This window comes from Hirundo rustica, chromosome 11 (assembly GCF_015227805.2).
Source record: "Hirundo rustica isolate bHirRus1 chromosome 11, bHirRus1.pri.v3, whole genome shotgun sequence".
Lineage (NCBI taxonomy): Eukaryota > Metazoa > Chordata > Aves > Passeriformes > Hirundinidae > Hirundo > Hirundo rustica.
In genome coordinates this window covers 20,894,223-20,915,559 of record NC_053460.1, presented here as the reverse complement: position 1 = coordinate 20,915,559, position 21,337 = coordinate 20,894,223, and the positions used below count along the sequence as shown (strand labels likewise).

At 41.7% G+C, this 21,337-nt stretch overlaps 1 protein-coding gene across 4 annotated transcripts; it reads right to left on the bottom strand.

Annotated features, from left to right (window-relative positions):
* Positions 1-14: 14 nt before the first annotated feature.
* LSM14A (LSM14A mRNA processing body assembly factor) lies at positions 15-19,188 on the bottom strand. Of its 4 annotated transcripts, none has more exons than XM_040075125.2 (10): positions 18,839-19,188; positions 11,163-11,326; positions 9,840-9,972; positions 8,768-8,890; positions 6,839-7,015; positions 6,468-6,530; positions 5,700-5,879; positions 3,897-4,068; positions 2,838-3,066; positions 15-1,828 (listed from the first exon to the last, which is right to left on the bottom strand). In XM_040075125.2, exons 1-10 carry the CDS (start codon positions 18,957-18,959, stop codon positions 1,805-1,807), a joined length of 1,386 nt encoding a protein of 461 aa, XP_039931059.1. In that variant the 5' UTR covers positions 18,960-19,188; the 3' UTR covers positions 15-1,804. The 4 variants fall into 4 exon arrangements, with proteins under 4 accessions (XP_039931059.1, XP_039931063.1, XP_058278029.1 ...); XM_040075129.2 differs by having other exon boundaries at positions 8,768-8,887; positions 18,839-19,179; XM_058422046.1 differs by lacking the exon at positions 6,468-6,530 and having other exon boundaries at positions 18,839-19,179.
* Positions 19,189-21,337: the final 2,149 nt, after the last annotated feature.

The window sequence follows — 21,337 nt, the reverse complement described above, 5'->3', positions numbered from 1 at the left end:
CAACCGCCGCAGTGCCGCTTGTACTCAACAGTTTATTCTGGTTTAAAATAATAATTAAAAAAAAAAAAAAACCCAAAAACCAGAAAGCCTGGGCGGGCGGGGCGCAAGGGTTTGCCGCCGCCCGCGGCTCCCGGCCCGGGTATTTACAGCTGGAACACCTCAGACAGTAAAGAGTTATTGCAACAGGACAGCACTTGCCTCTACGGTCAAAAATCTCAACAGGTGTTCAGAATCGCGACTTGTGGATCCCAAAAGGCAGTTGTTAAACATGCAAAAACATTACTAAACAATATTATCTAACTTCTACAGCTGTCAAATACTTGACCTTAATAAGGAAACCAATTACAAAATACTTCCTTGTAGTGCTATACAAAAGTTATAAAATTAAGATTCTATCAACCACTTTTAAATATTCCAATTTTTCAACAGTGCAGTTTTTCACGTCTTCATCACCACTGAACATTCTGAAGTTTAAAAAAAAAAAATAAAATTCAGCAAATTAGATCAAAGTGATGTAATCTTTGGATCCCTTTATTCCTGTGGCCTTCATATACATACACAGACACAAATGACCAGGTTTCTATTTCAGCATATCAGAAAGTTGCACCTAGTTATCCAGAATTGGCAAAAAGTCCGTACTGTCATCTGTGACTTTGTGGTCTTAGAACCAGAGTCTCAATGTCTCCAAGCTACGGTCTATCAAAATGCAAACAACTTCAAACACTAAGAATTCTTTAAATTGCTCATGTCTACAGGTATTACAACAAAGTTAACGTTTCAAGAATTGACAAATGGAGACAGACTTCTATCCCAGGCATTCCAGGAGAATGGCCAACTTGGGTGCCTGGTCCATTATTAAAAAAAGTTAATATTTCTCACTAAGTAAAATTAATTGCAAATCTTAACATATGAAAATTCCTTTTCTCCTTTTTTTGAAAATATCTCCTTAACTTGGTCAAATCCTGTGATGCCAGAAAACTACAAATTCTTGCAAGAGTAGTGAAGCGTGTATCCAGTTTCGTGTAATGGAAGAACATTTTCAAAACTTCACTATAGTCCAAATATAAAATCAAACATTTAAGCTTGAAAAGCTGCTAAAGAAAAAAAACCCCAACTAATTCAGTGTTCTTCAGCATATCAACTTTCTGCAATAACAGTATGTTTACCGACTTAAAAATGTTTATTCTTTAAAAAATTAGTTGCTTTTTATACAGCTATACAAAGTTTGTAATGTTTCTTTGGCAATGGGATATAATGGAATTTTACAACTATATAAAAACTTTCCTTTGCCTAAGAAACAGTATTTACTGTGTGTACATATCTGACTGACAAAGCAAGTTTTCTACTGTCCAGCACCCCAGTTGATACAAGAACAACTACCTCAAAAGGGATTTTACAGGATTTCCAAAAAACAACCTTCGGTGGGTCAAAACACTCACAGTATCGACGGCCTTCTGCATACCATTGTCCTTACAACTTGAAGCAATTATCAAATACAGTTTAGTAATAAGAAAAATCCTTTCAGTGATGAAAAAATACTTAAACTCCATCGAAGTACTGCTTATAATTAACTATACATAAGAAATTACTTATCCTTCTGTCTCAAATATATTTAATGCTTAATGTTTTCAAAGATGGCCATTTCTCAAAAGTAACTGCATTACACCCCTTTGAAATTAAATAGTTAAATCCCAGTGCTGGTGACAAGTATACAGCAAATTAACTTCATCCTTTGCAGAGATCAAAACTAATTCTCTGATTCAAGAAGATCTAGACGTTCACCTGGATTCAGCTTTCTTGTAGACTACGCAGCAACTTTGTTGTCTTTCTAGAGGGAACAAAAGTAGCGTTAAAATTCATTTTGCGAAACAAATCCTACAAACTAATCTGGGCAACAGCCCTGGGAGCAGTTGCGCTGTGCTGGCTATTTCCCATGTCCTGAAGCAGAAAGGAGACCTCTGGAGATCAGGGTGGCATCTGGCCAAACTCCCTCAGTCTGGCACTGAGCAGAGCATCTCATCACTCCAAACACGAGCACAGCACAAATCCTCAGCCCTTACACCATCTCCTACTCAACTGGAAGGCAGCAAAACTCTTGCTCAGAAATTTAAATTGCTAATCTTCAATCCCTCATTTCCATTAACGTTCAGCTACCCAAAGTCCCTTTAAGTCATAACACTAACTGTTGCAAACTAATCAACTAACAGCTGAGGGATGTCACAACAGAGAGAAATGTGCTGTGATGAAACCTCCCCTTATTTAATTCAAAAAATGTAACATTTCTATCAAAAATCAGAGATTCTTGTCCGCAAAATCTAACTGCCCATGCAGTAAACTAGCAGTTGTTGTTATTCTGTCCCAGTCAGAACTCTAAAAGCCTAGTTTATCTGAACCAATCTGGATCGTTGTCTAATTCTAACCAGTACACCCATCTATAAGATTTATGCCAACTCATTCACAAAGAATTCAAAAGGTTTTTGCACACTGGAAGCAAGTTAAATTATTCCCTCTCATCCTTTATATTTTTCAATATTGCTTGGAGCAATGCTCGCAATTTACATTTCTAACACCTGCATTCAATCTGTAGAACTTTTTTTCCCCTTCTTTTTCTTCTCCTCCCAGATATCAGCTACTCAGGCATGTGATGAAAAGCTACCTTTATTTTTGGTTATCGTCAACAGTAAAACGATGCTACGTTACTTGCAAAAAAGCAGCTCAGAGCCCTTGCAAAATACCACTCAAGAAGTTCTAGCTCAACATCAAGTCTAGAAGCAGATGTTGCCGTCTCCTTTCCCGGAGCAGTGGACGGGGTCAGAGTAACACGAAGCGCGCTTTACCCTATATTCGAAGTCGGCGAACTCCCTGCCTCCGCGGCCTCCTCGGAATCCGCCGCGGAAGCCGCGGGGGCTGGTGAAGCCGCCCCTGCCGCCGCCTCGGCCTCTGCCCCCTCGGAAGCCGATGACGCCCCTGCCCCGGAAGCCGCCGCGGCCGCGGTTGGGGCGCAGGGGGATGCCGAAGGTCTCGGCGTTCAGCCGCCGCTCCTCGGCCCAGGTGGGTCGCCGCTCCCTGCAGCACAGAACCAACACCGATTGCTGTGAAACACTTGGGAAGGGAGGGAGAGGGGTCAGAAAGCCCCGGAGATGAAAAATGACATATTAATCGCATGGTAAATCTCCACAATATCCTTTTCACAAGAACCCGGGCGTCTGCCACGGTTCACCAGACTCATCGAGAAGGAACATGTTACAGAGCCATTAATTAGATATTAATAACGCTCTAAGAGTTTGCCATATTGAAGAGCACACTGTATCCTCTGCACGCAGTATCATTTAAAACAAGAAACAGTTTACAGTCACAGATGTTATTTTATACAACCAACAACTCCCCCTCCCCCTCCTGTAAGTCAAAATAGGTCAGCAATCCACATCATCATGCCTAATAAAAAGGCAGCAGCAAAAGATAAGATTTAATTCTCCTGAAATGTTATCTGCCCATTTGAACAACACTACTCGCCGAGACAGTTATGTAATCTGGTTAGAAACCATTAACAAAGCAGGGTCATAATTGATTTAACTAAAGTGTTAATTTAGGAGAAACGCAAAACAAACACCCCCCCTTCCCCCCATCTTAGTAAATCTGGAAAGGAGATTCTAGAGCCTGTGCATTAAGTTCTAAAAGCATGGCTCTAAAACATCTTAAAATACATTCCTATGAACATATTGCACTTGCTCACAAAGAAATTTTGTGCTATTCCCATTTTACTACTGCCAGCTGCATGTGGAAATAAGCTCTAATCACCCTTGAATCAGAGTTGATTGTAATGAGCAGCACTTACAGTACCTTAAGATGTAAACATGCATTAAGCAGACTAACAAGCCTCTCCCTGCAGGCCGTACCTATTGTCATCGCAGGAAATGTTATCAAAGAAGGATTTGGTTTTGTCATAGTAGCAATTGGGTCCAAGTGGATCTTCCTCATCGGCATTCCCTTCGCTGTTTTGGGTATCGACACCTGAGTCACCTTTGTCTTCTCCATTTACAGGCTTCTCTGGTTTCTCGAGTTTATCTTCTGGAAAATAAAAGTAAACAGAAGCCTAAAAAACCCAGCACTGTAAACTTATTCCCAGTCAGAGCGGAACTATATTGAAGAACTATATTGAAAAATAATTTCATGTGGAAGTCAAATAATTTGACGTGTAAATTAGGATGTATTGCTGCTACTGTCTGGAGGTTTCTATGCTTCCTGAGGGTTAAATTAAAAAAAAATAAAAAAAAAAAAAAAAAAAAAAACCGACAACAAAAAACCAACACCACAGAAACAAAAACAAACAAACAAACAAAACCCCCCCACAACAACAACCCCCCCCCCAAAAAAACCCAACCACACACACAAAAAAACCCACCAAAAAACAAACCAAAAAAACCCCCACCACCCCCCACACCAAACCCTGTGGCAGAACGGATTTGATAGCCATCTATTTTATCCCCTCTTCAGCCACCTTCTTCCTCGACTTAAGATTCAGTGAATCCTCCCAAGGTTTTGTTCATCCCTGCTGTCCTTCTTCTTTGTCTTCTGGTTCTGCTGTTATCTCCTTTGAGACACAGGGCCAGCATTCCGACTTTAGCATATACTTATTTCCTAATAATGCCTCGAGTTCAACTTACTGTTTTGACTGGTACTGAAAACAAAGCTGACAGTTCAACACCAGCAGTTACTACTGCCTTCAAATTCATTCCTAAATGTCTACAGCTTAAATCTCACAATGCTGTGCATATACTTCAGATAACCAGCTCAACATTTCCATACCACACACGAGAATTACCACGTTCACAAACATTTCTATAGCTATTTATGGTTAGCTTTCCCTTTTATCTTTATTATTCTGAAAATACCCCAGTATCAACAGCAAACCATCAACTCACTGAAAAATGATCTAGAAAAATAGGCAAGCACCACAGGACAGATCTTATGGGACTCAATGGGTGTTTTTACTCTACACTGAGATCTGATCATTTATTCCCACCTTGTGTTTCCCATATTTTAGCCAATCATTCACTGAAATAGGGAACTCACTATATTAACCTGCAACAATTTTGTCCAAAAATAGTAGCAGCAGTGTAACAAGCAGGTGGCTGGTCACAAGAGAATGAGGTAATCAAAAGAGAAGCCTGCTAGAAAAGAAGTGCTGGCAGCATGATTTCTAACCACTCCTGTGTTCTTCTGGAAAAGGATAAAAGCAAGGAAATGCTAGAAACCTTCAATTAAACTCTCCTGCACACTACAGCGAAGTGCTGATTCCAAACTCCTTTGCTTTTGTCTACAATTGACATTATAATTCAGGTCTAATAATTGAAAACCTAAAACATGGATTTTCTTTTATTGTATCCTTTCCAGAACTTTAAAGTAACAAATATTATTGGGACTTCTGGTTAACTAATCTGCATTTTTAACAGAGACTTGTTAGAACTTCACAGATTATATCTGCTAGTTAAAATTCATTAAAAACTCAAACACAGACCCAAGTATTTAATTAACATACGATTCCAGTTTACTTATTAATTGTTTTTTTAAATTTATTTTTTAATGACTGCAAACAAGACTTAGTACTATGTGCCTTTTAAGAGTTGTTCTCCCAGGTAGGATCAAAACAGCAAGAGACAGTTTTTCCGTGATCAAATCTAAAGCAAAAATTGGTTTACCTTTTAATTTAAGTTTATTATGAAATTCTCTATCAATTTCCTCCTTATTGAATTGTGCATTTGCACTTTCAAAGTCGAAGTCCTTCTCAAACTTCATTGGACCATCCCTCCTAATACCAAATCTTCCTCGGCCTCCTCTGTGCCCTCCACGGCCTCTCCGTGCTGCAGGTGCACCTGGAACTGAAAAGAGGGAAATTCTGTTTGGTTTTGCTTTGCGGATGGGCTTTTCTCTGAGGGTGGTGGAGGGTGTTCTGTTTTTTGGTTTGCTTTTTAATTCCTGGGGTAACAGGTTGGGACTTCTGAAGTGCAGGAAGAGAATGCCTGCTGTTTAAAGTCCCATCAGAGCAGCTTGTAATTTGCAAATTCACCTACAGTAACGAGGGCAGTGACACCGAAAGCATAATAAGTACTAAATTTTTGTGTTAAAAGACTCTCTAGTAGTCATTAAAAGCTTTTGGAAGAAGAGTTAAAATATTAGTGGCTTTTCAGTCAAGTGTTTTTCTAGAAAGGCTTTTATTTCATGCTATTATTTTTATAAATCCCTGAAGAGTTGATTTATATTTTTATTTAAATTGATTGCTCAGTATAAAGCAACAAGAAGATATTTTTCTCCTTAATGCTGATTCATTTGCTTGTATTCTTCTGGCTCAATGCAAAGTTGCTACATTCTCACAGCAAAATGTGAAAGAATTTATGTATTTTAGCAGATTTTAAAAAAACTTATTGGCCTGAAAGCAACAATAGCTAGTTTCTCGAAACATGATTTACCAATTTGTCGTTTGTTTTCATTTCTGAGTTCATTTTCTGATCTTGAAACCTTGTGTGCTTCAGCTAAAGTTGGAAATAAAAACATGATTTGTTTATCCAATTAGGTATTTTTGATCACACTTTTGTATATGTAGTTCAGATTTTAAAAAATTCCAAACCTATAAATGTAAACCACGTTTAAATCATAAAAGAAAAAAAAGTAATTTAGAATATATGCTGAAATTTAAAAATAAATATGTATCTAACCCAGGTCTCTGCTGGCCAGCCTACCAGTAAAAGACAGCAGGAAAATTCCTATGTATTACCCTTTAAAAGAGCACTCTGTGCATGTATGGAAGGAATTAAGCTGTATGAAAACTATCCAAAGCTACCTCGTCTGTGCTCTTGGTTCTCTAGGGATTTCTGGCTTGCAGACACCAAAGATCTGGCTTGTACAGGACTCCTCCTCCCAACTGGTGCTGGAGTGGGCAGGTGAGCTGAAGCTGTTTGTACAGCTTGTTCCATGGTGGGGCTCCTTCTCAAATGGTCCATCTGAGGGCTTGAACGACCTGGGGGAAAAATAGAACAAGACCAAACCCCAGAGGGTTATTTCTCATCTACAAAAGGTGACTTACTGGAGTTATTGGTCTCAACCAATCTAGGCTGACAAGTTTATCTGCCCAAGCAGCCAAGACAGCTGAGTCAAAAAAAAAAAAAAAAAAAAAAAAAAAAAAAAAAGAGTCTGCACCATCAGATCAGATCCACTAATTAAAAAAAAAGGATATTTAAGAAATAATGGGTAGGACACCCAATGCCTACTGACCCATTAATGATGTGCATTTAGCTGTGGAATGAAACTTTGGCATCGAGTGGAGGAAAAAATGCTCCTTCCGCCTCCCTGGGATGCCAAGTGGGATGAGGCTGCTCCCAAAGGCAGCTGTGACACTGCCCAGGCACCGCTGCAGGATCCCTGCCCACGCAAGGCCAGGGCCGGGCTGCGTGCAGGGAAGGAGCTGTGGGAGCTGCCCCGCACAGCCCTGCTCACACAGGGCCACATGCAGCACCAGTGGCTGGAGGCACGAGCACCTTCAGAACGGAGCCACTGACCGAGCCAACAGCATCAAATACGTAAATCCACTAAGGAATGAGAGCAAGACTCAAGTCCCAGTAAGAAGAACAAGGTTCTATCTCGTTACAAAACTAACAAAAGGAAAACAAAAAATAAACCAAACCCACAAAAACCCAGGAACAATCCCACACTTGCAATCTATGAAGACAAAAAATATTTCTAAAAGCAAATGCATTCAGAAAAAAACCTGTTGGTGCCCCATAGGAAATGTTGTGGCAGAGTGTATGTTGTCACATATATCCACATGTGTCCACGAATCACACAGGCTTTAACTACAGAAAACCAAACTATTTCAACAGAGAAATGCTCAGCATACTTTTGCCCCTTGAATTAATCCAACAAAGTAGAACCTATTTTTGGCAACCCACTCAACTAGTCCTAGAAACACTCCTAATGGGTATACAAATCTCAGCTGGAATTTAAGAAAAAAACTCGTTTGCTATAAGTGTTTTGCCTTTTAACAGGACTGCATAATTTAAAAACAGCACTAGGAATGTATCTCGGCACACACTTTGACAGCAAAGAAGAGTGGAAGGGCAGGAAAAAATGGGGTTTGGGTTTTAAAGGAGCAATGTTAACAACATTTGCATGAAGGATGAGGGTGAAGGTGCTCAATGTTTTGTTTATTTTTTCTTTGCCACTTAAATATCATCCAGAATCTCATTTTTTCCAATATTACATAAATTATCCATACAGATCCTGTTACTGTTAAGCTGACTTAAAAGTCATGTCACCATCTCTCTGGGAAATCAGGTCTGCTGTTGATATCATCTATGTAACTATATACAAACAGAAGAACTAGGGTTAAGAATAAAGATTTTTTAATTTTACACTGAAGGACTCCTTATTTCAATCAGTATGAAGTATCTGCAGTTCTGTCATGTTATCAATAAAACTAAATATTGAATTTCCACATGTACCTGTTTGCTAACATTATTTCACTTAATTAAGTCCTACTTCTCAGTACAGATGCCTTAAGGGTAACAACAAATGTGTTACTACCTGCAGCACTCCAAGATGTAGAAAAAACACATTTGAAGAGCAAACACAAAGCTTCTCAGTATTTCCTGGGATTAATACCAAGTGTTTTCAAGAGACAATTCAGCTGTTTGGTTGGCATTTCTGGCAACCACCAAAATCACATGGACACAACTGGTCAAGAAAAGATTGAAGGCACTAAAAAAGATTTTACCTTGAGACATCTGTGTTTTTAGTGATCTTGCATCTGTTGTAAATGCAGAACCAACTGCAGTGCTTTGGGACATGCTAGCACTGCCTGAAGAGTCTGTTCCAAAAGATGTTAAAGAACCTCCTGCTTTGAAAGAAATAATATAGTTGTAAAATCTACTTTAGATTTTTTTTTAATTAGCATTAAATGATTAGTAAAGCTTTATTAGGCAGTTATTCTAGAGTACACGTAAGTCCACCCTTCCCATACACTTTTAGTCTAATCTAACAGATGCACACACATAAGTTGGTAAGATTTGATCAAATACCTTGATTTTTTTAATCTAAAATTAAAAATAAAAGAGCAGTTCTAACTTCACCATCACAAATATTAATGAAACACAGTCATCTTATGAACCCATACATGTTATTGGCATATACATCCACTTAAGATTCTTTCAGAAAAAATACGACTGCCACATCTTATTATTGATATCAAATTATGGCCAATTCTACAGTCTCTCTTTTGCATGGCTAATATTTTCAGTCCCAGGAGTAACTCTGCTGCCGTAACAGTTACGAGCCTGTAAGTTCCTACAAGAATAGCTTAACTGTGAAATAAACTCTCAGGGAGGAAAGAAAGTTGGTTGGTGAGTCTCAGAGAGAATGTGCAGGATAAAGGAGCAAATCACAGCTCACAAATACGTCCAGCATCTGTCTCCCACCCAGCCAACACCTCGCGAACAGCTGGATTGTGCCGGCTGGCACATGGTTGCTGAATAATCCAAATCCTTAGTAAAGGCACACAGCACCTGGTCAACCCAACAGCACAGCTACGGGGCTTCTCCGGAGGGGCTGGCTCTACCACTAGTGAAATATAATAAATTTTTGTCCCTCTGAGATAGGTGTTTAGTTCTCAATCATAATTATTTCGATTTAAGATGCAAAGACTACGAAGAACTCTCTACTTTCAAGCTAAACTGCAGAACTAACAGAGATGGCAGACTTTGAATCTGCCTTAGGAGAAGGCACTGATGTTCTAAGCAGCGATTACTGTCTGTGCACACACAGAGCTTCACTCCCAGGGAAACACCTACCAACTCCCACAGCGCCGAACTGCTGCCCCACCAGCGGGCTTGGGCTGAACTGACTGTACGCAGGCATCCTGCCAAAAGGACCATAGGACCCCACAGACTGGAATGAAGATGTAGTCGAAGATCCTAGTGAGGACTAAAGACAAAACACACAACACACTAACAAAAATCCTTGTTTACACAAAAATTAGGAAATAGTTCTGTGAGGCAAGAAATGTAGAAACTCAAAAATAAACATTTTCACAAGGATGTACAGCTTAGAAAGCGCTTTTACCTTCCACCATCACAGACCTGTGGAAACAGTACCACAAAATTTTGCAATCTTTTCCCTATAACCTCAGATACCAGACTCTCTTGTCCAACACACACATATAAGCTTTGTTGGCAAATTTAGAAAGTGTCTTATCTTTTTCCTTGAAGTTTCAAACCCCACAGGTATAATAAGACACCCAAGCACACCAGAGGAGACTGGGGTTATCACTGTTACTGGGGTTCATAGTAATGCAACTTCACTGCTCGTGACTACAACTGATAGAGGGACTCGCACCAAATTCAAAAGAAGTCCTTGAAGAAATGCAAGGGCACCTCGTAAGGAAGTTCAAGAATTTTATCCTACAGAACAGATAAAGCAGTAGAATCGTATTACATGGTATTATCAATCTCCATTTAAAGCAAGAAATTTTCTCTTGCTCTCAGGGATGATTTTAAGATACCCCAAAAATACAATCAAAAAGCCAACAATTCTGAGAGAACTATTTATCCATCTGTTTACTACAAAATGACAGACTAATTAAATCCGAAGGCATCAAGTTGTAAATTGCTTTCCCCTCAGAAACCAAGTATACACTATTCAAATAACTGCCTTATAGTATGAAGCCTGTTTAAAAACACATAGCTACATGAAACACTTCGAAGTCACAGTTAGCAAAAAGTGTTGAACATTAAAAAGAAAATAAAACAAACAAGCAAACAAAACCACTAATGATCTAGAGATATTTCAGTATCTACTCTGATTTATACTAAGTCTGATCTTCCCAAGAACTACGTGTCCTCCTAAGCCAAGTCCCTTTCAAAAAAGGCATCAAGACGTACAAAACATCCTAAGTTGGTTTTGAAAAGACAGCAGCTTTGGTACGTAGTTAGATTTGAACCTTCGTTTTCACAGTTAATGACTGTGAAAGGAGAAAATCCTTCCAGAGCTCTTTACATTGGGTTGTGAACCTTACAGTTATAAACACTTTAATTTTTAAACACTCAGCTAGAGAGCACTTGAGCTAGCAAGTTACCTCCTCAGCAACAATTATTTAAAACTCTGTTTAGACCTACCTGAACAATAGCAGGGTCCTGTGGCAAGGAGCACTGAGGTTTTGGTGGCTCACAGACAGTCAGGTCTTTAATGTCGCTGCCACGGAATATAATGTACTCGAACACCTCATCGCGAGGTGGGATGGGTCTGTCCGTTGGTCTGTCTTCTGTACCAAAGGAGCGAACTGCAAAGTTGGGAAGGGAGAAAGAGAATGAAACGTCCCAAGTTCAACAAAAGGGTTTCAAACATACTGCAGAGACCAACAGCTTGAAATAAAAAGAATAAAATGTCATTGAGAAAAAGAGCCCTTATTGAATAGGCATCATATTCTTTATCATTATCAACTCTCCTCACACAAACAAGTAATTTCAGCAAAAAAAATCTGAGTTAATACCCAAGCTGAAAGACTGAGACATCGCTTATGCTATCAATTACAAGTTGATTATTTCAACTGTTTTCTGAGGGTAAGGGGAAGTAGCAGGGCAGGTACTTTGGCCGGTAAGTCAATCCTGCGAATCAAGGAATACGTAAGTTTACATACTTCATATTCTGCGTTTGCAAGACAGGAAAAAATATGCTAATACTGCTAGGATCTGGAATATTAAAAATTATCAAACATTAATTTCTCAGGAGATTCAATACTTAATAAAACAACTAGAGTTCTGTGGTATGTATATACAGTTTTCACTAAGCAAAATGCATTCTTCTTGCTAGTGTAAGGTTCATATGATATCATATGATCTCTGTCAAATTAAGCAAACTTACTGGGGCATAACTATCTTCCTGGTGTGCACCATACCAAGATATTAAATTCCTTATACGAATTCCAACAGCCTTCTGACTGCACAGCAATGAAGCAATCAAGCTCTTCCTTTTGCACTACTGTACATGGATACCACTGCTTTGTTGCCACTGCCCTCTCAGAAACTTTTCCCACCCTTAGACTGCCAGCGCTGGGTGAGTATCAAATGAAACACATAACTGAAGAAGAGATTTGTCTCCAAGGCCTAGTTTTGTAAGGAAAAACTAAACAATGGATTGAAACCAGAGAGGGGGGAAAAAAACCAAACCCTCAAAATCATCAGTCACATTCAATCACAATCTCATCAGTTTGTAGCAGCTTTAACAATCCCTCATGACTGTTTCTGCTCCAGCCTTTTAGAAAGCATTTGTTTGCTTTGCAAGGTACAGGTTTTGCAGAGAAAAAAAAAAATCTGTATTTTGCTTCAATTTACCAGAATTAGATTTCCCTCCATTTTCAGATGCATCAACATTTTGGAGACATCATTTGGCACTTATTTGCAGCCATAGAATCATTAATCAAGAAAAGCAGAGTCTCCCGTAGAGATGTATTAAGTGATACTGAGTAATTTCTCAGGCTGCACCAGCCATCTTCCATCACTGTTGCTTCTTGTGATACTGCATAAACAGAGCTTTTTAAGAAGCATAATTTACAATCTTTTTAAGCAGCATAATTCAGGGGGAAAGAGATCATATCCATACTACAAAGAAAAATAACACTAAGTGGTTACAATTATTTTGTTCATGTATCATCTAGTGAGCTCACTTTCATTATCTTTTCTGTTTCTATGCATCTCAAAGTCTGCTCTGAACAGTACTACAAAGTGTGAGCAATGCAAAAAGGCACACACTGTTTAGTTAACGTCAGTCCTTGTTAGAAGAGGAATCTATCTTCTTTTCCTCTACAGAAAAGCTTCTGGAGCTTAAGAATTTGCAGAAATTAACTCAAATGCACAGTAGCTCAATAACATTATCAAGGGGTCACATGCATTCCTGTAATTCATTCCATTGCTTTGTATTCACCAGGCTTTTCTATTTCACTATCTTGACCATGGATACACCCTCACTTTCTGGCCATCTTTGCTCTATTTCTCATATAACTAATAAATTATCTTGGACTTTCATTCCATCATTTGACCTGCTGCCTTGGTAAGTAAGACCAAAGTTGATTTTGCACTGCTTCTACCTGTCCCACACTGAAATGGTTTCTCTAGTAGCCATTTTGTCTACAAAGGGGAACAAAAATGGCCAGAGTATGATTAGTAAGTTACCAAAGGATTTTACTTTCCAGCTAAAGTGAAGAAACTACTCTATAGCAACACCACTGAGAAAGGGTAGTAAGTTAAAGGGTTGTATCTTCCATTTACATGGAAATAAAAATCTGATGAACAGGGGAAGAAATATGTTTTAAAAGTATTTCTCTTCAGTCAGAGCTACACTGCACAGGTAAGTATTTTAATACAACTGTGTGTCCCCTAACGCATATAGGAACAGTTCTAACACCTGGCAATCACCTTTCTCCATCCTAAACCAATCAAAAAGAAAAAAAAAGGGGGAACCATCAGTCTTTAATCTCCTGATGTGCTGAAAGAAGTAAAGGGATTTCAGTGTATGTTAAAAAACAGTGTCTTTCTCCACAACATGAAATTACCATAACATCAAAAGAAGCTTTTCAATGCCAAAATTTAGAATTCATCTCTAAGAGATTCAACTGTCTATGCAGCTCAAGACTGCAAGACACTGATATGGTTGCCAATGGTTTAGCACTAAAACACATTAAGACTTGCTACTAAAAGTTTTGACTCTTCCTTTACTTCCTCCCTGCCCCAAATCAAACTGGTTTTATCACAGTCCTCTGCAAAATAGAAACACAGTTTCATCCAATGAAGATTTGCTCTGCTGGAGAGGGGTAAGCAAACTCCCCTGATTTGCAGCTCAGACTTGCCCTCTCAGCACAAGTAACTGAGTCAATTTCCCTTTAAAGCAGGAACCAGAACTGCAAGTGCAGGGATCTTAGGAAGGGCTACTTAATGAGTCAACCCCAGTCAGGTCCTTTAGAGTACTGTTAAGAGCAGTGAAAGTTACTTCTAGTACTCTGCAAAGGCATACCTATCTTAACAGTTTTTGTTTTCCTCACTTAGATTAGGATTTAACACAATCTGAGCTCCTGACTGTAAGAAGTCTAATATTAGAAGCGGCCAGCAGAGCAGGTTTTTAGAAAGAAATAGCTTTTACCATGTTTTCTCACACTCAGAAATACTAAGTTGCCAGAGAATCAAAAGCACAAGGTATTGGAGCAGCAGCAGCCTTAGACCTCTATCCAGATCAGTCTCTTAGGGAATTTCCTCAGACCACCTCCTTGCTCCAGAACAAGGTGCAGTGGTTCGTATATAGCAAAATACTGAAGAGTAGAGGAGATGAAAATAAGCACATCAAAGACAATCCTCCAACTGCTGTACATCTAATTAATCTTGTCTTGTTGATTTCAGGATTTTTTTCTTTTTGAAAGAGCTAAACTGGCTTAAGAACTTGCAAACAAAAGGACAAGCAGCACATGTTAAAAGCAAACTTATTTTTGTCAGCGTGAATACACACAATTAAGTAGCTAGCTAAAATAACTCTCTTGAGCCTATTCATATATATATACTTGTGCCCAAGAAGTTCCACCAACTTCATATTAAAGTGCTGTGAGCTCAGTTGTGTACAGATTTTGACTGTGATATTACTACTATACGATATTGTAACATATATTATTACCATATTAAACTACTGCAGCATTCAGTGGCAACATTGCAACTTTCCCTGTCAGTTAATAGATATGACTACCTGTTGATTAGCACAGGGAATCCCAGCAGAATGTTAATCAGAAGTGAAGCTACTGACTCTGCTAGCAAGAGGACTCCATTCCCTTAACGAGTGAATTACTGCAAACAGGTAGCTCAGTCTGTGCACAGCACTGACTCTCTCCTCACTCCCTGAGGAGCAAACGCACACAGAAACCAGCTCCTCCCTGCTCCTAAGGCACCCAGGAGGAGCATGACGGCTAAAATGAGACCACCACAAGTGAACAAGTCATTTCAGCTGCCACCTCTCTCCAAACTTCACAAGCCTTTCACTGCAAACACGCTTTGACGCCCGCACACCACGCCGGGCTCGTTCCTCCAGAACAACTAACTCAGCCTGCATTCCCGTACTTGCAGGGAGACGGATGAGGGCAGCAGCAGGAGGGGGCTTTCACAAGAGGAATTTTTCTGCTGTGACATACTGTGCACAAGTTTGGTTTGGCACACATGCCCTAACCTTCAAGACATGCAAGGAGCATGTTACTTAACTGACTAAAAAATACATTCATAAAAAATTGATAGAAATTTAACCTTTCCCTTTTCTGCTCCCACCCCTGAATGAGCTCAAGCCTTCACATAATTTTAACTTTCCTCTGTCTGCATTTCTGAGTCTTTCACCTGCAATTAATGTTCTGCAGACATCTAAAAGGGAAGTTCTCCTTTTGATGTGTTATTATACCATGGACAACACTATCACAGATGGTTGAAAATGCAAGAAGTTTAACTACTTCTTAAAATTATCAAAAGCTGTTTCATTAATATCTATCCATTATAATGGTTCCAAATGCAACTCTCAATGGTCCAAGAGTTGCTAAGTGAGAACTGATGCACAACAGCTGTGACAAGACATAATTTCATTTCTTATACTCATATAACTAAGGATTCCCTGTTGTTGAAGGAACAAACCTTTTTCTGACCCAACATGGTTGTTCTTACAAAGCTTACCTGCATTAAAACAATTCTCTCTAAATCTGTGCCTTGAAATAGAAAAGCATTGTGTACAACTAATATGAAAGATCACATCTCCTTTTTAATGTCACAACATTTAAGATCAAGCATTGTGATCATCCTGTAAATGTCCCAGGTAGGGCTGCAATAATTTTCTAGCAAGAAAACTAACCATGGCTTGCAAACTCCTCGTAAATTGCTTGGGCTTAATGATGTTTTAAAAATTAATAATGTATTTTTTAAAAACTAAGTGTTAACTAGAACCATGAACTAGAAGAACATTTCAAGTTATTTTAACTTGAGGCTTGACAATAGGAGTGGGTTTTGGTTCCAGACACTGTCCCTGAAAAGCTGTCGATCCAAGGAAAACCCATGCACCAGTAACATTCAAGAACCTCAAATGTCTGCACAGCTAGCTTAGTGTTTGGAATCCACTATGGATGGCTGTTTCCCCTGTTATTTAAATAACTATGTCTTACACACTTTGTGAAAGGATGCATCACTTCACCTTTTCAGACTCCAGCTTAGGTTAAAAATGTTATGTTCAATATTTAACAGTTTCTATCTTTCTCCAGTTGTGAGATAGAGGCCACAACTTTTGCTCAGTGAAAAGATCACAACATTGTAAACAAAATGCTGATTAGAGAATTAGAGCAGATTGCCCACAGTAAGGGAGGACTACAGTCTGTGCTGGCAACCCAAAAAACTTATTTCTGTCTGAAATCCTAGACAACTTAACACAAATGAAGGCATTCCACAAATACGACTTCATGAGATTAATCCCTGGTTTAGTGCACACAAATCACCGTTTCAGTAACCTCAGTTAGAATATGAATAACGATAAGGTGCCCTGCATTCAATACAGGGCACAGTCCTGTCACACAAGCTACACAGCTGAGCAACTGGAAGCATCAAGTCTCTTTTTTTTTAATGTTTGTTTTGGGTTTTTGGTTTTTGTCTCTCTCTGGCAAAAAAATTGACATTTGTGGTCAAGATTCACACTAAACAGTTCTGGTTTGACTTCTGGACTCAGCACAAGAGGAGGAGGTAACTATTATCTGATCAACATATTTACAGCTAGAGTACAATTTCTGCTTCTTTCACAAATAGACCTGGCCAATAATTAAGCACCCTTGCCACCCTACACATTCACTGTCATATACCTTCAATGGCCTAAGCCTTCAGAAACTTGAATACTCTGGAGTGGTGCACTCTGTTCATGAGCACAGAGAACTGCCCTACAGTCTAGTATGGTTGTTACCAGCTCCAGATTAATCTCAAGATTTTTGGTTCCATGTGGCCTAGAAATATTGGTTTATTCTCTTCTGAATCATAACACTGTATCACAAAACACTATTATTCAGCTAACTCAGCCAAGTTTTATTAAACTAAATTCAGTGGTTTAGATGTACATTTCTGATGAGAGCTATGAGAAGAGAGTATATTAGACTTGTAACTGTAGTTTGATCTATCTTAAATATGTACACTTTGGCAGATACACCACAACATGACTTAACCACTACCGAGAAGTCAGGCAGAATTGGCTTGGTCAGCACTAAATCAGTCTAATTTTGGACGAAACTACCACAAGGTCCTTAAGGATAAGATTGTCTTTCTATGTGCTTTCGCACAAGCCTTAATAATCACAGCATGCAACTGGAATTTCTGAACATTTATTTTTGATCATAGTATCCAGCTTTTACTTGAATAAACCAAAACCAGCTGTCCTTTCAAAGTAGATAACGCAACTCCAGCCAGGCAATTTAACCTAAAGGCAACTTTAGAAATAAGTAAAAATCGTGAAAGCTAACTGCTACAGAAACGAACTGTGTAAGCTGGGACCAAACCCACCGTAAGGTGTTTGAAAGCCCACGTATCACAACTTACAAAACAGAGTAACCTATTTCTTAAACAATATCGGGGAAGGGGGGTTGTTTGCGAGGAGAGAAGGCCTTAAAGTGACAGAGCGCACAAACAAGAATCAACACAAAGGCCAGTGAAAGCACCCATGGCAGCTGTGCGGAACGGAACAGATCGCCGTGCAGCCTTTCCTATCAGTCAGGAACTGAGCTCGGGAATCCTCTCTGGCCCCAATATTTCATTTACGCAAGCAGCAATTTTCCCTCTAACCTAAAGGCTGGATAGACTCTCTGCTTTTACATATGAACTCAGATGACTTAGCAAGACTTCACAGATGCAAGAAGTGTAAAGGAAAAAAATGCTGAGTTTTGCAAAATCTATTATAAAGAGGTTATTAAAAGTTCTGACTTAATGTTTTACGTTGAGAATGAATTATCATGCATGAGAAACACTGAAGTCCTTCGGATGCCCAGTTTCAAAAATTCTTTCTTTCTCTCAACTCTCTTCTCAGTAAACCTGTTTCTAACTTTCTTATACATTCACGCAGATCCCTTCTCTCTCTCGATACATAAATGAGTATATATATCTATATAGATACATATATCTTCTGACTGATAACGTTCTCATACTATTTCGAACTACTACTGTGCCATATACCTCCAAAATTAACACCTTACGTTCAGCTTTTGTCGGTAATCCAGCGCTCAGGATTCCCGAGCTGTCGGCCGTCCTGAGATGCAGAGCAATCCAGTCATACACGGCCCTATATCCTGTAGGTCCGGAATTCTTAACGATGCAAAGAAAACCTTCTTCTAGCCTCCCCCCTACTCCCTTCCACGCATTAGCTCTGCACCGCTTCCACCGCCACGGGTTTCATACTCGCACTCCAGCAGCAACACCTCTGAGCAGCCCCCGGTACCGCCGCCGGCTCCTCTCCGCGAGGGTCCCTCCCCGGAGCGGTGGGAACAGGGGGGCGCCGCCGCTCTCATAGCCAGACCCTCTCCCGCTTCCACCTCCCCCGCAGCCGTCCCGCCGGAAGGACGGCGGGACCAGGCGGGCTCCGATCGAGCTCCGCCGGGCCCCCGCAGGTTGCAGGCCGCCCGCCGGGCCTCCTCAGCGCCCGGACAACGCGGCGGCTCCAGGTCCTCGCTCGATCCCGGTCCCGCGGCCTCGATCCCGTCCCGCGGCCGTGCTCCCCTCCCGCCCGCCGACGGGCCCGCTCCTCCGGCCGGCCGCATCCTTACCCTTGGCAAGCGCCACCGTGGAGTTCTCGGTGTCGATGGTGTACAGGATCCCCTCATAGCGGATCTCAGCCTTGGAGATGAGGCTGATCTTGCTCCCGATGTAGGGCGTCCCCCCGCTCATGGCGCTGCTCCTCGGTCAGGGACACCCCTTCGCCGCTGCCAAGGGCTCCTTAAACCAGGCACAAGGAGCCAAGCAAGCCCGACCCTGAGTTGTAGTAGGCGGTGTTCTCCTGCCGCCCCAAGCCGCCGCTCCCCGCACAGCGGAACCCCCTGCACACCCCTCGGCGGAGCGCTCAACACGGCCCGCGCCCCGCGGCTCCCAACATGGCCGCCGCCTTCATCTTCCCTCACCACGACCCCCCCCCACCCGGCCCGCCAGGTGCATGCCGGGAGCGCGGCTGCTCTCGCGAGAGCTGCGAGGATGGGACGCTAAGTTGGGGGCGGGAACGCTGTAGAGTCGCGTCGGGGTTCCGCGCGCGATGGTCGGAGGCGAACTTCGGCTCCAGTCGGCCCGGCCCCGCTCGGCTCGGCCCGGCCCCGCTCGGCTCAGCCCGGCCCCGCTCGGCTCGGCCCGGCCCCGCTCGGCTCGGCCCGGCCCGGCCCCGCTCGGCTCAGCCCGGCCCGGCCCCGCTCGGCTCGGCCCCGCTCGGCTCAGCCCGGCTCCGTTCCCCCGCCCCGGCCCTGGCGCAGCTCTTGTGCGGGCACCGGGCAGTGACAGCAGCTTTGGTGATTGGGGGTTTCGGGGTGTTGGAGGGGCCCGGTCGTTGGCCGGTGACCCCCTGGTGACCCCCATGAGCAGTCGAGAACATGCCGAGAACCGCAGGGGGTGGGTGATAACGTCGGCTCGTGTTTCACGGGGATTCCCTTTTACTCTGCTGACAGTGTTGAGAGTCAGATCCTGGCGGCCAGTATTTAAGCAACATAATACTTGATGAAATCTTGATCAAAGTGTGGGATTAACCCTGAAAAAACACCCTTTTAGTACAAGTAAACAACACAGCACAAAACAAAGCACACAAACACCGCATGATTTTGTCATTGCACTTGATTTGTGCACCTTAAGCAAGAATCACAAATGAGGCTTCTGTTGGAGGCCCCGATACTGCATCAGGCTCCCCCCTAGAAAACACCACAACAAAGACCAACCTCTGGAAAGGTGACTTAGTTTGTGTTTCAGCAACTGGACGTTATAATTTTGCAAAGATTCTGCAAGTATTTTGTTTAGAATAGGCCTTTGACATGCAATAACAAACCAGATTTCTCCAGAAGGGGCCTGGAAATTCCCGTGCCTAAAGAGGAGCCAGACCGGACTCCTGGAAGCTTTGTGCCCAAGCTGAACCGACTGTAAAGTTTCCAGGAGGACTGGAGTGCCCAGGGAACTTTACTGTAATTGCTGCAAGTGTGTCCTGAACTACTTGAAAGATTAGGAAGTAAAGTTCTGCTGTAAATGACTGGATATACCGTATCAAGTTGTGGGACACCACTGTTGAAAATTTGCATTTGTAATTCAGCTCAAAGTAAACCTTCTGTTTAGGGAAATAACAAAGACACCTATATTATTACAAGAAACATTGTCTGTGGCTGCCCCTCAATCTCTTGGAGGAGGTGGAGAGGCTTGTAACAGTGTAGAGGATGAGCTACACCCAATAGTACATGGATTTCCTGTCACTTTACACAAGATGAGAGGAGGGAGGGAGGAAGGAAGGAAGGAATTTCTGGTGAGCATCTTCCTAAGACTTCTCTCATCTGCCTCTCAAAACTGGAGAGAGTGGTTTTTAAGAAAACACCCAGTTTAATGCCACAGTATTAGAACAATGGAGACTAAAATTTATTTCATAGTCAGGACTAGCTGCAGAATCATATGTCTATTTTCCATTTTACATTTTTAGAATTAGGGTGCCAAGGTCATAACGTTGGAAGAGGAAATAGAAATGGACATTTCTTTGAGCTTGGGACACAGTAGATAAGCATTTCAGAAGAGAAATCAAATGGAAAACTGTCAGGGTTTATTTTTCACAGAATCCCAGAAAGGGTCAGGTTGGAAGGAACAACAGTGGCTCCTCTGGTGCCACTTCTGTGCTCCAGCAGGGCCATCCCAGAGCACAGGGCACAGCAGTGTGTGCAGAGGGCTCTGCAATATCCCCAGGGAGAGAGGAGCCTGCACAGCCTCTGGGCACCATCTGCTCAGGGCTGGGCACTGCCAGGGCAGCAGTTGTGCCTCCTGTGCAGGGGCAGTTCCTGGGCTCAGCCCCTGCCCCTGGCTCTGGTGCCACTGCTGGGCCTGGAGCAGAGCCTGGGCCTGCTCTGCCCTCGCTGCACACAGGGACAGACAGACAGACAGACAGGGACAGACAGGGACAGACAGGGACACACAGGGATGGACAGGGACACACAGGGGGCTGAGGGTCCCTCTCAGCTGTCTTTAGGCTGAACAGGCTTAATAGCCTTTTCTGAAACAGCTTGTAAGTTTCTGGAAGAGGGCAGCTAGCCAGAATGAAA

What these genes read in the sequence shown, in the direction of transcription:
- LSM14A (XM_040075125.2), bottom strand. Translation starts at nt 18,959, where the DNA reads ATGAGCGGGGGGACGCCCTACATCGGGAGCAAGATCAGCCTCATCTCC. An exon ending in GTTCGGCGCTGTGGGAGTTG is followed by an intron (nt 8,891 to 9,839) that starts GTAGGTGTTTCC and finishes TTTCTTTCAAAG; the next exon opens with CAGGAGGTTCTTTAACATCT. An exon ending in TAATAAACTTAAATTAAAAG is followed by an intron (nt 4,069 to 5,699) that starts GTAAACCAATTT and finishes TTTATTTTCCAG; the next exon opens with AAGATAAACTCGAGAAACCA.